This window comes from Monodon monoceros, unplaced genomic scaffold (assembly GCF_005190385.1).
Source record: "Monodon monoceros isolate NGI ecotype Baffin Bay Population unplaced genomic scaffold, NGI_Narwhal_1 Super_Scaffold_4, whole genome shotgun sequence".
Taxonomy (NCBI): domain Eukaryota; kingdom Metazoa; phylum Chordata; class Mammalia; order Artiodactyla; family Monodontidae; genus Monodon; species Monodon monoceros.
Genome location: NW_021703781.1, coordinates 47,900,775 through 47,916,276, shown reverse-complemented (window position 1 = coordinate 47,916,276; position 15,502 = coordinate 47,900,775). Strand labels below are relative to the sequence as shown.

The following is a 15,502-nucleotide window of genomic DNA, read 5'->3' as shown; positions in this document are numbered from 1 at the left end:
GGAGAAAAGGAGATAGGAGATAGGGATTTGCCAGTCATAAACCCAGTAAGTATCTCATGGTCATGTCTCAGATCTTCGTCTCTCCACCATCCAGGATTATACCCATACACAACAGGTGTTCAATAAATGTCAGAATGAGTGAACGACTAAATTAATGCATGAAAGTTAAGTTAAAACTGAAACCTGAGATTTCATGGAATAAAAGTTCTGGATAACTGTCAAGCTAACTTGCGCACACATCTAAACATAGTACATATGAAATGTGTCTGATTTTAACCTATTGCTAATTATAAAGCTTATCTGATCTTCATGACTTTGCTTCAGATTCATTCTTTGATGTTGTTGCTGTCACCAAAATCATTCCTTTGCCCTCCATAAAATCATTTCTAATTGGTGAACACAGCTCTTTTGGTATGTTTTGAATAATCATCCCAGGACATCTATCAGGATGGCACAAAGAATGGAAAATAGTTTATAACCAAGAATTCTTGAGTTCATCCATTTCAAATTGCACCCTTACTCTTCTGCCCCAACCTGTTACAGACAGGGCCTGTAATCTCTGGAAACCTGGAAGACAATGCCTCTGCAACACAACTATCTACCAACAGTTAATTCCCTGTATTTTAAGGTTAATAAAAAAAATGAGTCGTTTAATGGTAGAATACTCAGAGGAAAACAACACGTAGAATTAACTTTTCAGACTGGAAGATTTTCCAAGTCAGTTTTTCCAAGTTTCCCTGTACCATCTTGATACTGTTATGATTTAAATTTTGCAGTGGTATTTCTTATTAGTCTGCAACTTTGCTATTTTTTTTTAAAGTAGCAAAAATTTCAACAATGTTTTATAGATAGGTTTCTACGTAAAACTTCAGAGTTTATATCATGGCATAAGGAAGAAAATTAACCATAAAAGATATTAGGTAAGTAAGGCTATTACAAGTTAAATCTTCCCCTAAAGACATTAATTAGTGTCATCTTCCCTCACCGAAAGCACATTCTGCAACTCATACAGCTTTGTTCCTTTAAATTTCTACTTCTAAGGCAGCCTTTGATCACAACATTCCCTTTCCTATCTTCCACCACTTACCTCTACTAGCTTCGTTCTTTTCTTACTGCTTTTCCATAGACTGCCCAATTCTCATCTACTTTGTTACAGCACCACAGAGCTGACATTACCTCTATCAGGGAAGCTGCCCCTACTCACACAGATACTTTACTCACACAGTATAAAGGGGATATATACAGACTTTAGATCTAATTCTGAAAAAATTACAATACCAAAAGGAAAATCAAGTGGCTTTTATCTTGATGGCAAGATTATTTTCTTTTTCAGTGGGTTCCAAATTTTCAATCATAAACATTTATGCTCTTTATAATTAAAAAAAGCAAATGATATATACGATTTATGATAATAGAAAAGTCATATATAATACATGCCAGTATGTGAATAAAATTTTTGTCTGGAAGGATGTGCAAATGAACAACAGTACTGCATTTTGAGCAGATGTGGTTGTCTATTTTTCTGTATTGTTTGAAATTTTTTCTTTATATACCTACAGGCATTAATTCTTAAAAAGCACATATTTTTAAAACAATACTATTATTAAAAGTAGGACATTATGTTAGTCATCCTGCATCACCAAAAGAAGACATTATGATTAACTTAGCATGTTTTTGGTTATTTCATTTTAAAAACTTAAATCTGAAACATTACCAATGCTGTTTCATGTGTTTGAGGATGCTTAAAATTCACCATTTCCAGAGAGAGATGTTTTTTGATTCGTGTAACATCAGCTTCCCGTGCAGCTTGAAGCAACGAGTGACCTTTAAATTCATCTAGATGAAGAAAAAGCATTTAAATCTGCATGAGAATTATCAAATTTATGGGACTTGCCAGACGTAGTATTTTTCTTGAACTTATTTTCAAAATTATCTACCAAGTAGCCAGAATGAAGCTCTAAAGATAGTCTCCAAATATAACCCTTGGAAAGGGAGACAGTGGTATGCCAGCTCCCCTCAGTTATGACCCAGTTCATTCCCATGTGTATACAACATGGCCTATTCAAGGTCTATTTTGGTCTGATATAAGGATTATTGCTATATATTCCCAGACCAGAGAGTTCTGAGAATTTTCCAAAGCACAGAACTTTTCTCAGTGAAGAAATAAAAGAAAAGGTGATCATAGTCCCCATATTAACATTACAGCAGCAGCAGATGGTTCTGCTCACACATCAGAGAATTGGGGACTAGACTAGTGGGATATTTCTAAGAGCCACCTACTGATCAACAAATGAAAGAGGGCATTTTCTCAAGATTCCTCGCTATTATTCATCAGACTTGTGAAACCACCCATTATATTTTACTATTCCAGAATAATACAAGCTTAACACAAGTTTCCTATTTATGTATAGTAATACTATATCTGAAATACGTGGCTATTTCTCACCACTACATCTATTTCAGTTATAGACAGAAAAGCACAGAATTGCCCAGATACCAAAGAATATTAGATGATAAGATCTGGGGACTATGTTTACAAGACAGCAATCCTACAAATAACACTTCAAAACTTCACAACAGCTAATAAGAAAGTCACATCAAAGACAGGAATAAAACTCAAATTCTTTCTTTCCAAAAGCATACCATCTATAAGAGTAACACACACAAAAAGCATTTAACTTGACTTGAAAAAAGCAAATACAAATATACTTTCTTTTCATAGCATCTTAAGAGCAAAATGAGTAGAAAACATTCAAATGATTAAATATGTTAGTGTGAACAAAAATAGATACCCATGGCTAAGGAAAATACCTTATTATTCAAAAATTTCCAAAAAACAAGAAAGAAAAACTGTTAGTTTACTGATATAACAGCTTAGCTGAATGAACATTCATCATTTTATACTTACATGCTAATCTTTCTTTTAACTGTGGTGTGGGAGCCAAGTCTATAGCACTTTTATTGTGACAATTCAGCAGTGTTGGATCTGCGCCGTAACTTAGGAGAAGAGAACACACTTCAACTCTGTTCTTGGAAGCTGCCTCATGAAGAGGAGTGAACTGCCACAAGTCCATTGCATTTACGCAGGCACCATGCTGGGGGTGGGGTAGGGTGGGTAAAGCATATACTTAGCGCTCAATTTTTAAGAGAATTTAGAATTATCAGTGGTGTGTAATTTAACAGCATGCAAGCTTAAAAAGGTTATGTTCCCAAAGGTCACTTTTCAAACCAATTACTTCAGAAAGAGTAATTTTTTTCCCCACAGAAAAACAGTCAGTGGTTGCCAGGCCTACCCACAAGTGCCTATTTAACTTTTATTGTTAAAAATAGTTAAAAATGAAGCTTTACATTTAACCTGCATCCTTTTCAAGAACTATTTTTTCCTTTCCTGAGATATAATGTACATATGGTAAAATGCACAGTTCTTAAGTATACAGTTTGATGAGTTTTGACAAATGTATATATCTGTGAGACCATCACCCAATTCAAGATAGAGGATGCTTTCATCACCCCAGAGTGTTCCCTCATGCTCCTTTTATAGACAATTCCTGCCCCCATTCTGACTGTTAGCACTATATATTAGAATTACCTGTTCCTGAATTTCATAAAAGTAGAATAGCACAGTATGGACTTTTGTGTCTAGCTTCTTTCACACAATGTTTCTGAGATTCATTCATTTTGTTGTATCAAGTTTGTTTTTATTGGGGACTTCCCTGATGGCGCAGCAGTTAAGAATCCGCCTGCTGGGGCTTCCCTGGTGGTGCAGTGGTTAAGAATCCGCCTGCCAATGCAGGGGACACGGGTACAAGCCCTGGTCCGGGAAGATCCCACATGCTGCAGAGCAACTGAGCCCGTGTGCCACAACTACTGAGCCTGTGCTCTAGAGCCCATGAGCCACAACTACTGAGCCCATGTGCCACAACTACTGAAGCCCGCGCACCTAGAGCCTGTGCTCCGTAACAAGACAAGCCTCCGCAATGAGCAGCCCGCACACCACAATGAAGAGTAGCCCCCGCTGGCCACAACTGGAGAAAGCCCCGCGCAGTAACGAAGACCCAGCCAAAAATAAATAAAAGTAAAAAAAAAAAAAGTTTGTTTTTATTGCTGAGTAGCATTCCACTGTATAGATATACCACAATTCACTTATCCATCATCCTGTTGATGGGCATTTGGACTGTTTCTAGTTTTTGACTATTATGAATAAGTTGTTATGAACATTCACAACAACTATGAATGTTGGATACATGCTGTGATTTCTCTTGGATAAATCCCTAGGGGTGGAATTGTTGGGTCCTGTGGAAGATGTATGTTTACTTTTAGTAGAACTGCCAAACAGTTTTCTAAAGTGGTTGTATTATTTTTGTATTGCCATCAGCAACGTTTTGAGTTCCAGGGCTCCACATCCTTGCTAATATTTGGTATTGTTAGTCTTTTTAATTTTAGACATTTCCAAGTATTGGATTTGGATAAACCAGAGGTCATTCTAGCTCAACCTCTCATCAAACACAAAATCCCTTCCATAGCATTTCTGCAGAAGGCAAACCAGCTACTTACTCTTTTAATACTTTCAATGATGGGAAACTAATTCTCAACGAACACAGTGTTTTATAACTATTAGATAACTCCTGACTCTCCTGAGCTTGACTGCTCTGGTAACTGCACCCTCACCTCACTTAGTGTCCTCTCTATATATGACCTCCTCCCACTCTTATTTAGTGAACACTAGGTCTTAGGAAAACACCATTCAGTTGCCTGTAAGTCCCAAGGCAATCTATCTCATATTTCACTCTCATCCACAATTAACATTCCAAATATTCTGTTAAATTCAAGATTCAGTTTTACAATAAGCAAAAGCATTACTGTTAAATGTGTAATATTATAGTCACCTTATACATTTTAAAAGGCTTATGGGCTACTCAGAGTATCTAACCATTATAGTAAAGTTATTTCTGTGGGAAAATATATTCGGTGGTAGCACATGCCCAAAAGGAAGCCGAGAGGCATTGGAAACAAATGCTCTCTTTCCCTTCTTATGACAGCTGCTGACACAATGAGGAAGAGTTTCAAGGGCAGAATGAAAGCGGAGTGAGAGAAGCGTAAAGAATGTCAAATACATATGTAGAGACTGGGGGACAAAAAGAAATGGGTGTGGGTAACATCCTTGAATCCACTCTCAAAGAGAATACAGAGCTTCTATTCTCATCCAACAGGGAGCAAAACAAGAAGTTTCTTGCCAGTCCCTGGAACCTGCTTGTTAAACAATAGCTGCCCAGCATAAGGGAGGAAGTGAAGCTTACCAAGTAAGCCTGTTCCAACCCAAAGTACAACTGGGCAGGTCTTGAAAATCTAACTGGTGGTTTTAATAACATATGGTCCACTAAAAATTACGTCTGATATTTTCAAGAGTTTTGAAACTTCAAAACTTTATTCTGATATTCACAAAATGGGACAGGTACTTCATATAAAAAATCTTACTGTATCTCAAAAATCTCAAAGCAGTCAGATGCTGATCTATCGATCATCCACATTTTGTAATGATTGTAAATACTCTTTCTATATCCACCAAGCACTAAAAACACAAAGAAGACATATATACTATGTATTTCAAGTAATATTTTATAAGAAAAGTATACAAGAACTAACCTTGACCAGAAGTTCAGTTACTTCATAATGACCATAGGAACAGGCATTGTGCAGGGGCACCAGGTCACTACAATACGAGAAGGGGGAAAACCCTGTGTTATTACAGATTCCCTAGGCTTTAATTTAATTTTAATTAAATTTACGCAAATTTAACTAGCAAATAGCTTATGTGACCTTCTAACAAAAGTGTATAAAACTTAATAATATGTATTTGAACCCTAAGTCCTAACAATTCTAATGCCCAAGTCTCTTTCAAATCCAGCCCCCCACCCCTGCCCCCACTGTTACTGCCATCCCCTTAGTTTGGGCCTTATTTCTCCCTGTACTACTGAAATGGGCCCCACTTCAATTTATCCTCCACGCTATAGCCAGAGTTTTCTAAAAGGTAAATCTGATATGGTTAGTCCTCATTTTCATGTCCTTCACTGCTACTTCCTTGCTTTCAAATGATGGCTCCAACTGTTTAGCCTGGCATACAATGATCTGACTCTCTAGCCTTACCCTTCGATAACAGTATGCTAAACCATTTAAAGTTCCCTGAACTCCATAGTATCCCCTGGGTGTAATGGGATAGATTTCCCTTCCTTCTGATTTCTACACATCTTTTCCAAACTCAGAGCTCAAACACTGGCTCTTCTTTGAAACTTTTTTTTTTAAGATTCTGTAAGGTAAATTGCTATATTCCGTAATACAAAACCGAATTCCTTCATGACGGCAATGGAGGAAGAACTTTCTATACAGGAAGGTACAGCAGAACCTTAAAATCCTGAATTATATCTCTAAGTTGCTCCTCCTTGGGAATCACTCACTAATCACCACAGACATCATCATGATGGCCGCTGCTGAGGGATGGCCACCACTGAGTGATGGCTACCCATGGCTTAGTCTTTGGTTCTATCAGTCCTCTCTGTAGAGGCTCATGGCTTTCCTCACCATTTTGATTATGATTTCTTACTTACCTGAGCACCAATTTCATTCCCAACTATCTACTAGCTACCTCCACCCGAGTTCCCATCATCATCTCATAAAACCAAGACTTCTAAAAGTGAACGCAAGGTTTCTCCCCTCCAGGATAATTAATTTTCTCTACTGGATTTCAGTATGTGTATCATTGGGTCTCACTCATTCAGCTTCAGAATATGAAATGGAATAATCTCTACTATTCTCCCTCATCACATCCAGATATTCGACAAACCTTAACCATTCTTACACTGTAATATCTCTTGCATCTGTGCCTTCTTTTTATTTCCATTTCCTCTGCCACTACTATTGCAGACCTTAATACGCCCGAACCCCTACAATGCTCACTCTCCTAACTGCTCTTTTTGCCTCTAGTCTCCTTCTTCAATCTACCCTACACATTGCTGCCAGAGTGTGTTTCCTAAAACTCCTCTTTGCATAAAACTCCTCTTTTAGAAGAATCATTCCCCTTGCTTAAGATCCTTCAACAGCTATTGTGGCTCACAGAATCAAGCTTGAATTCCTTAGGCTAGAATACCAAGTTCTTTAAAAGCTGGTTCTTACCTACTTCTCCAACCCTAACCTTTACTTCTCCCCTATATTAATCATAGGCTTCAGCCACGTTGGTCTAGTCATTGTTTCTTAAGATATGCTGCAGTATCTGTTTTAGCACCTTCTCTCACATCAATTCTCTTGCACGGAGTGATGTTTCCTAAACTCTCTGCTTTCTTGAATTAAGTCCAGGTCAAGTATCATCTCCTCCTGAAAGATTTCTCAACCACTACAGCCAGCACTAAGCATTCCCTCCTAGGAACTCCTATAAGTGCTATCCCTTTCTATTTATCACCTCACACTTAGTAGAGAACTTATACTGTTAGGTATCTTTTCATGCCTCCTAGAGTACAGTGTAAGGCCTATGGGTGGTGGCCTTAAGGTTTTATAATTCCCTGTGCTCTCAGAGCAATCTGCATATTATAAAAGCTCAATAAATGTTTTATGCTGTTTAGTAAAAAATATGATTTTTACAAGATTACAGAGATTATCACAAGTACAGTAACATTTAAGAAATCCTCATTTTTGTTTAAATGCTTATTTACCCTTTATCTTTAGCATGAACATCAGCTCCATGTTGCAACAACAGCTGTACAATCTTTACTCTGTTGTAACCTGCTGCCAAATGCAATGGAGTTGACTGAAATGTTAAACAGACAAATTAGTAAAATTCAATAGCTAAGAAATATGCATGAAAAGGTAAAAATCCAAATATAAAACCAGAAATCCAGAAAAACCTTTATAACTTCATTGTCTAAATAATAGTAATAGTATTAATCTGGTTTTACAAAATCCAACATATATACTGAAGGCATAGTATAATAGTTTATAAGTTCACTATTGCAAATAGGAAGCTACCTAAATGTTCATTATTAACAAAGTTTTACTAAGGTTAAGAATTAATCCAAATTATTGCTTAAAAGAAAATGTCAACATTTTTGTCAAATGTTTTAACTTAAGAGATAAACACAATTTCATGTTACCAGGAGATGCACACAAACTTAGTTGCAAAAGGAAGTACCTTTCTGCCATCACTTGCATGGCAGTTGACATTTAATGGTGTAAGCAGAGCCATCATTTTTTCCTCATTGCCACTCCTAGCATACAAAAAAATGTATTAGCAATTTTTATTCTTTATCAGATCCTACCTGGAGACATGTATGTGACCATTAAAAAAAATTCATTCTCTTTTAGAGAGTTTGTTTATTGTAAAAAAAAAAAAAATTAAAAATTAAATGGTGAAATATTTACGATACATATTTATAACACTAGTACACACCTAGCACTCTCCAAGAGTTCATCTTTCTTATATTCACCTGTGAATTAGGGAAAAAAAAAAAAGCAGAAATTAAAACAAAATTAATTACAGAAGTAATGTCAGTTTTATCCATAAAGATGCTCAGTGAACTATATTTAAAGTAGAAAAAATTGGAAATAAATGTCCAATAAATGGAAAATAGTTAATCAACAGAATACTGTGCAGTTTAAAAATATTTATATGAAGACAGACAGAATACCTCTGTTATGAAAGTGAAAAAAAGATTCAATGTTATATAATGAAACATTACCGCAACTATATGAAAACAATATGCACAGAAAGAGGAAAGCCGAGAAGGAAATAAATCAAAATTTTAACAAAGTTTGTCTTAGGGGGTAGGTTATGGGTAACCTTTTCCATTTCGTTTTTACTCCTCAAATTTCATAAAACCAATGTTATTTGTTTAACAGACAAAATGCATTCACAACTTCATTCAAAATCAGAACAAAACAAAATCCAATATAAAAATATCACAGAAATTACAAAAGATACTCTACAGCATCACCAATGGAACATAATCATTAACATTTTTATGAATCCAGAAGATTTTTCTACACTAAAATTGTTTTATTACAATGCTGCTTTAAATATATACAAACAGGGCGTCCCTGGTAGCGCAGTGCTTAAGAATCTGCCTGCCAATGCAGGGGACACGGGTTCGAGCCCTGGTCCGGGAAGATCCCACATGCCACGGAGCAACTAAGCCCATGCGTCACAACTACTGAGCTTGCTCTCTAGAGCCTGCGAGCCACAACTACTGAAGCCTGCACGCCTAGAGCCCATGCTCTGCTACAAGAGAAGCCACCGCAATGAGAAGTCCACGTACAGCAACGAAGAGTAGCCACTGCTAGCTGTAACCAAAGAAAAGCCCACGTGCAGCAATGAAGACCCAACACAGCCAAAAATGAATAAATTAAAATATATATATATATATATATACACACACAAAAACAGGACTAAATAAACTTCTTATGCCTATAGCCTTTATATTTACAAATGAATACAAGCAAAAACTTTAAAATCGATACAATTTAAATTAACATAATAAAGTGTTTATTTATTTGCTTAAACGAAATCCTAACTGGTGTCCATAATATGAATTGTATATTGATTGTTGTGCAAGGCTTCTTTTGAGCCCCAAGATTTTTAACAAAGGTAAAAGTAGGGAATAGCATGGAATAGGGAAGGAGGAAATGAACACTTAATTGTTGGTTACAATAGCTTACTTTTCTAGAACTCTTTTAGGGGACTAGTCTAAATTTGCTCAGTAATACCAGAAGCAATATCACAAAGCCCAAGCACAAAAGCTCACAGCAGAGCCCCTCAAGCTCCTGACTATTAGACATAATTCTAATGGTGATCACACAGTAGATAAGAATACAAAAAATAATATGGCAGAGAGTCGCTTCAGAGGAAATACTCTGGTAAGGGAGAAAATATGTGAAGTAGATACTACCACTTAAAAAAGGCTGACAGTCTAAAATAAACCTAAACCTAGGGACCACAGCCTTATGTATCTTAATATGTTCCAAGCACATGAATATGTTCTAGTAGAACACAATAATTCTCACTCTTCATGGTACTGAAATTGATGTGCCCAGAATCCTGTTTAGAAAAGCAAGAGAATGATTATTAACACACAATTATCTACCACCCCTGCCCCCAATAAGGCAGGAATCACAAATTTAAAAGCTAATTAAAAAAAAAAACACAGAAAACTTTACCTTCCTTGGACAAGAATCAAATGTCAACTGTTCAGATGCAAAAAAGAATAGCCACTGAGGGCTTCCCTGGTGGTGCAGTGGTTGAGAGTCGGCCTGCCGATGCAGGGGACACGGGTTCGTGACCCGGTCTGGGAGGATCCCACATGGTGCGGAGCGGCTGGGCCCGTGAGCCATGGCCACTGAGCCTGCGCGTCCGGAGCCTGTGCTCCACAACGGGAGAGGCCACAACAGTGAGAGGCCCGCGTACCAAAAAAAAAAAAAAAAAAAAAAAAAAAAAGAATAGCAACTGAACTGATACTATTAAAAAAATCTCATTGAGGTCATTAACTGACTGTCTACTTAGCAAGTTCATTCTTTATATTCTTCCCAGAATACCCAAAGAGAGTATGTAGACTTACCAGTCAGCACTGCTTTGGCAGACGGGTCTGCTAAATCCAATGCTGTCCTTCCATCTGTATTTCGAATGGTTGGCTCAGCTCCATGCTGTAAGAGCACTGCAAAACAGCAACACTACCTTTCAAAATGGTAATTGTGACAATTTGATTTTAATAAATCATTTTCTCAAAAATTCTGGTCCAGGGGCTTCCCTGGTGGCGCAGTGGTTGAGAGTCCGCCTGCCGATGCAGGGGACAGGGGTTCGTGCCCCGGTCTGGGAAGATCCCACATGCCGCGGAGCGGCTGGGCCCATGAGCCATGGCCGCTGAGCCTGCGCATCCGGAGCCTGTGCTCCGCAACGGGAGAGGCCACAACAGTAATTTAAAGACTTTTTATATCCTGATAGTATGGTAAATGTTATATTTTAAAGATAAGAATATATAAAATATTCCATTATTTAATGTATTAGACACATTTAATTTATCTCCCCTAAGCTCAATGTCAGATTTTCCTTTGCTAAACAAGTGACTAAGGACAGATAAAGAACTAAAAGGCAAGTTTACTTGAAAGCTTGTTTTCTCACACCAAATGAACACTGTCTAGAAAGATTACTCTATAATAGCAAAAATGAAATTTCTAAAGCTGTGAATAGCCCAGGAATAGGGATCTGCAGGATTAAAAAAAAAAAAGAAAGAAAGAAAGAAAAAGAAAAAAGCACTCTGTAGAGTTAACAAACCCCCAATCAAAACTGCTACATTACAACCCAAAAAGCATAAAAAGACTTGTGCTATACTCTGTACATATTGCTATTTGGTTATATAAAGATATTCCATCACACTGTATAAATAAGGAGCTGGGGAAAGACAGGCAAATACATGCAAAAAGGGAAGCTCAGCTCCTGTTCCTTTATAGGGTTAATGTTCATTCCACTGTACTCCTATCTCTAACAGTGATGTCCAACAGAAATAAAATGTGAGCCACATATGTAATTTAAAATTTTCTAGCAGCCAGATTATAAAAATAAAAAGAAAAAGGTTAATTTTAACATATTTTATTTAATCCAATATACCCCAAATATTGTCATTTCAATATTTACATTTATATTGTAAGCAATATAAAATTGAGATATTTTGCATTCCTTTTCTTCGTACTAATCTTTGAAATCTGGTATGTATTTTCCCCTTACAGTACATCTCAATTTGAACTAGCCACATTACAAGTCTTCAACTACCATACTGGACAGTGCAGATCTATAACTATATTTGGAAAACCCTACATTATTAAAGCTAATTATTTATATGCCTGAAACTCAGGTACCAGAAAAGGATTCTGAGTAGAGGGCAGATAACACAAAGGACAAAAACAACCAAAAAAAGATAACATACAGGAAAGGAGAACTGGACAGAGGTTACTAGGTAATCCTTTTCTTATCTTTATAAATTACCTAACCTAATTTAAACTAAGCTCATGACTTCAGTATAAAGTGATTTGGGTTGGTGGGGGGCTGGGAGAGAGAGAAAGAACAATTTAAGTCTAGCATAGAGCCCCTAGACTTTTCCTAGTGCACAGAACTGGTTTTCTATCTGTCTCAAGGATTTCAAGTGTCCCTGTTTTGCATCAGGAAATAGAGGTAAGGTAGCAGTCCAAAATCTCTGACTCTGTTAAGCTCAGAAAAGTCAATACCGGGTTAATGACAATTCTCAAATAAGCAGCCTTCTCACGTATAATTTTCTGTCAGTGACCAAACTGTTAAGCAAATCCTATTTCATTCATTAAAGTATCCTAAATGACTGATAGTTTTTCCTTCAAATGCTTCTTGACTTATCCTGCCATTTCTACTCTCCTACAACCACCCTAGTTCATGCCTTCATCATTTCTCATCTGCATTATTCTATAGCTTCCTAGCTAGTCTCCCTAATGCCATCCTTTCTACTCAGCCCTCTACCACATCACTCTTTCTAAAATATACTGCTCTCACCACACTGTCCCCTCCTTAAAAGTTATCAACGATTCCAAACTATCTACGTAACAATATCAAGCTCCTTACCCTGGAATCCGAAGCTCCTTATAAAGAAGTCACTACCTACCTTTTTGACCTTTCTCCCCAGTACTTCCTGGGAAGACTCAGGAAGGAGTGACTCAACTCCAGCCCAGTCACTGCACTCATTATCCTCTAACACTCTGTTCACTTCCACCACGCCTTCATCTGGTTCTTTGTGTGTGTTATTCCCAAGAGAATCCATATTTCTAGAGAAGAGAAATTCTGTACTACTCTATTCTCTAAAATACTTAAGCTCAGTACCACATACAAAAAGACACTCAGTAAACAGTGGTTGGATTAATCACGAAATGTTCTTAAATACTTAAATTCAGCCTGGCAGAATTTGATCACATTAACAAATGAATTCAATTAAGATCGAGAATAGTTACAAACTATTTCAGAAAAATTCTGGAATGTAAACAGTCTTACCAATGCAAACATCAATCTTTCCTTTAATTGCAGCTTCATGGAGAGGAGTATAATTCCAATTATCACGAGCATTTGGGTCTGCACCATGTCGCAAGAGGAGATTGACTACTTCAGCATGACCAAAAGAACATGCGTTATGAAGAGGAATAAGCCCCCCATCATCACGTGCTTGGACATTTGCACCATTCTGAAGCAAATATTCAACTACATCTTTCCGTCCAAAACCTAGAAGAAAACAAATGATCCATATTTAAGTTCTCCAAAGAAAATATATCAAATTAGAATCAATAAGTACAAGCCATGCTAAAATGTTTTTGGATGCAAAACAGTAACAGATTCATGAAATATATCATTAACTAATCTTAATTAGAAAGTCAAAGGGTCTCTCCAATACATTAGGTAGTACTACTACTAACTTCAAAGGAAGGTTATAAAATTAGTGACTGAAAGTCCAAAGTTCAAACATTTTCCACTCTACAATAGCATTCCTAATTGCAAATGATGAGTTCTGCATATTTTGTGTGCAGACATTTTCAGGTATTCAAAGTAAATACTAACCAACTCTTGCTAGAATCCCTTTCCCACATGTATCTCATGAAATGTTTCTATTGAACTGGGGGACTATGAGACAGCAACAAAAATGTTTGTATTTGTCTATGTAGTGAAGATAGAGAGGTGACACTAGGCAGAAGTGTGATATGAGGTGTCTTCAAAGGAGCCCTTACTTTGCCACTTGCACAACACAAGCAACTTCTGCCTAGGCAGGAGGCCTTCTTTAGAAACCCATGTCCCACAGTTCTGCTGCAATTGCCCCCGTAAGGAAAAAAACCAAAAAAGACAACTCATTTATACTGGTTAATAGATTTAGTACCAATGAGTTTCAATCTTTTACCATTCCCATGTAACAGCACCTGAAATCTTTTTACACTTAATAGTAAAAAGAAAAGGATTTCAGGCATATGTTAAAGTAGTTGGGGAGACATACCTATGTATTGGGAGAGAGACAAAAGACCTTTACATTCATCTGAAATTTTATCAGAATATTCTTAAAACCACCAAGCCTGAATATAGTCCTTCTAAGAAGACCAGAGTGGAGTTGAATGAGAAAGCAACAACATACAATGTTTCCAAGGTGTATGTCTGAGGCTGGCCTGGCTGCAACTGAGGGAAGAGTTACATGACTGAAGAGATTAACTGTCTTGTTTTGTTTTGTCTAAACATTCTAAGCTCTATGTCACAGAGGTGGGTGTCTTTGATACTCCCTATTCTCGATCTTTGATTCTCCCTACTCTCAAAGAGTTTACAATTTAGGATGTGGAGAAACAGTAATCTCAATATACTATAACTGTCATAAAAGAGGTATATAGAAAATGCTACTAGAACTCAAAGAAGAGAATACCTAATTGGGGGAAAGCAGAGAACAGGAAGGACTATCCCAAAGGAGAGTCCAGTGATGACATGTGAGCTGAAGGCTTACAGAAAAATGAAGGGATCATTAGGAAAATGAGAGAAGTGAGGTGAGGAGAAAAGAGACAGGGAGTGGGAAAAAGCTAAGCAAGGAAAGAGCACTGCAGTTGAAGCAGAAGAAATAAAATGTACACAGGCATTGAAGTGTGAAAGAGCTAATCATTCATAGTAGCCAGGACATAGAATGCCCAAGTAGGCAGAAGCCAGATGAGGAAGAACCTTACAAGCCACACTAAGGTGGTGTATGGATTTTGTCCTATAGACTAGTGTTTTTCAAGCTGCTTTCAGGCAACAGATTTAATGCAATTTTTTTTTGCCTTAAAAAAATTGAGATATAATTGACATATAAGGTTATATTAGTTTCAGGTGCACAACATAATGATTTGATACTTGTATATAGTGCAAAATGGACACCACAATAGTCTAGTTAACATTTATCACTATGCATAGTTAAAAATTTTTTCTTGTGATGAGAACTTTTAAGATCTATTCTCTTAGCAACTTTCAAATATATAATACAGTATTATTAACTATAGTCATCATGCTGTACATTTCATCCCCAGGACTTAATTTCACATAACATAATGCCCTCAAAGTCCATTCATGTTGTTGAAAATGGAAGATTTCATTCTTTTTTTTTTTTACAGCTGAATTATATTCCATTGTGTATATACACCTCAGTTTCTTTATCCATTCATCCCTTGATAGACACTTAAGTTTTTTCCCATGTCTTGGTTATTGTAAATAATGCTGCAGTGGCTCTATTTACAATAGCCAAGACATGGAAGCAACCTAAATGTCCATGGACAGATGAATGGATAAGACAAATATCATATGATATCGCTTATAGGTGGAATCTAAAATATGATACAAATGAACCTATTTATAAAACAGAAATAAACTCACAGACATAGAAAACAAGCTTATGGTTACCAAAGGGGAAACGGTGTGTGTGTGTGTGTGTGTGTGTGTGTGTGTGTGTGTGTGTGTGTG

At 36.8% G+C, this 15,502-nt stretch overlaps 1 protein-coding gene across 5 annotated transcripts in view; it reads right to left on the bottom strand.

Annotated features, from left to right (window-relative positions):
- TNKS2 (tankyrase 2) overlaps positions 1-15,502 on the bottom strand; it is a 60,007-nt gene that overhangs the window by 36,812 nt on the left and 7,693 nt on the right. For all 5 annotated transcript variants that reach the window (XR_003797038.1, XM_029245296.1, XM_029245295.1 and 2 more), the window contains exons 2-9: positions 13,043-13,267; positions 10,596-10,691; positions 8,435-8,471; positions 8,177-8,252; positions 7,701-7,795; positions 5,644-5,710; positions 2,909-3,095; positions 1,715-1,836 (exon numbers count right to left, since the gene is read on the bottom strand). Coding sequence is in view for 4 of the 5 variants with exons in the window: in XM_029245296.1 (XP_029101129.1) it covers positions 1,715-1,836; positions 2,909-3,095; positions 5,644-5,710; positions 7,701-7,795; positions 8,177-8,252; positions 8,435-8,471; positions 10,596-10,691; positions 13,043-13,267 (905 nt within the window). In the remaining variant the exon portion in view is untranslated. The remainder of the gene's footprint in view (positions 1-1,714; positions 1,837-2,908; positions 3,096-5,643; positions 5,711-7,700; positions 7,796-8,176; positions 8,253-8,434; positions 8,472-10,595; positions 10,692-13,042; positions 13,268-15,502) is intronic.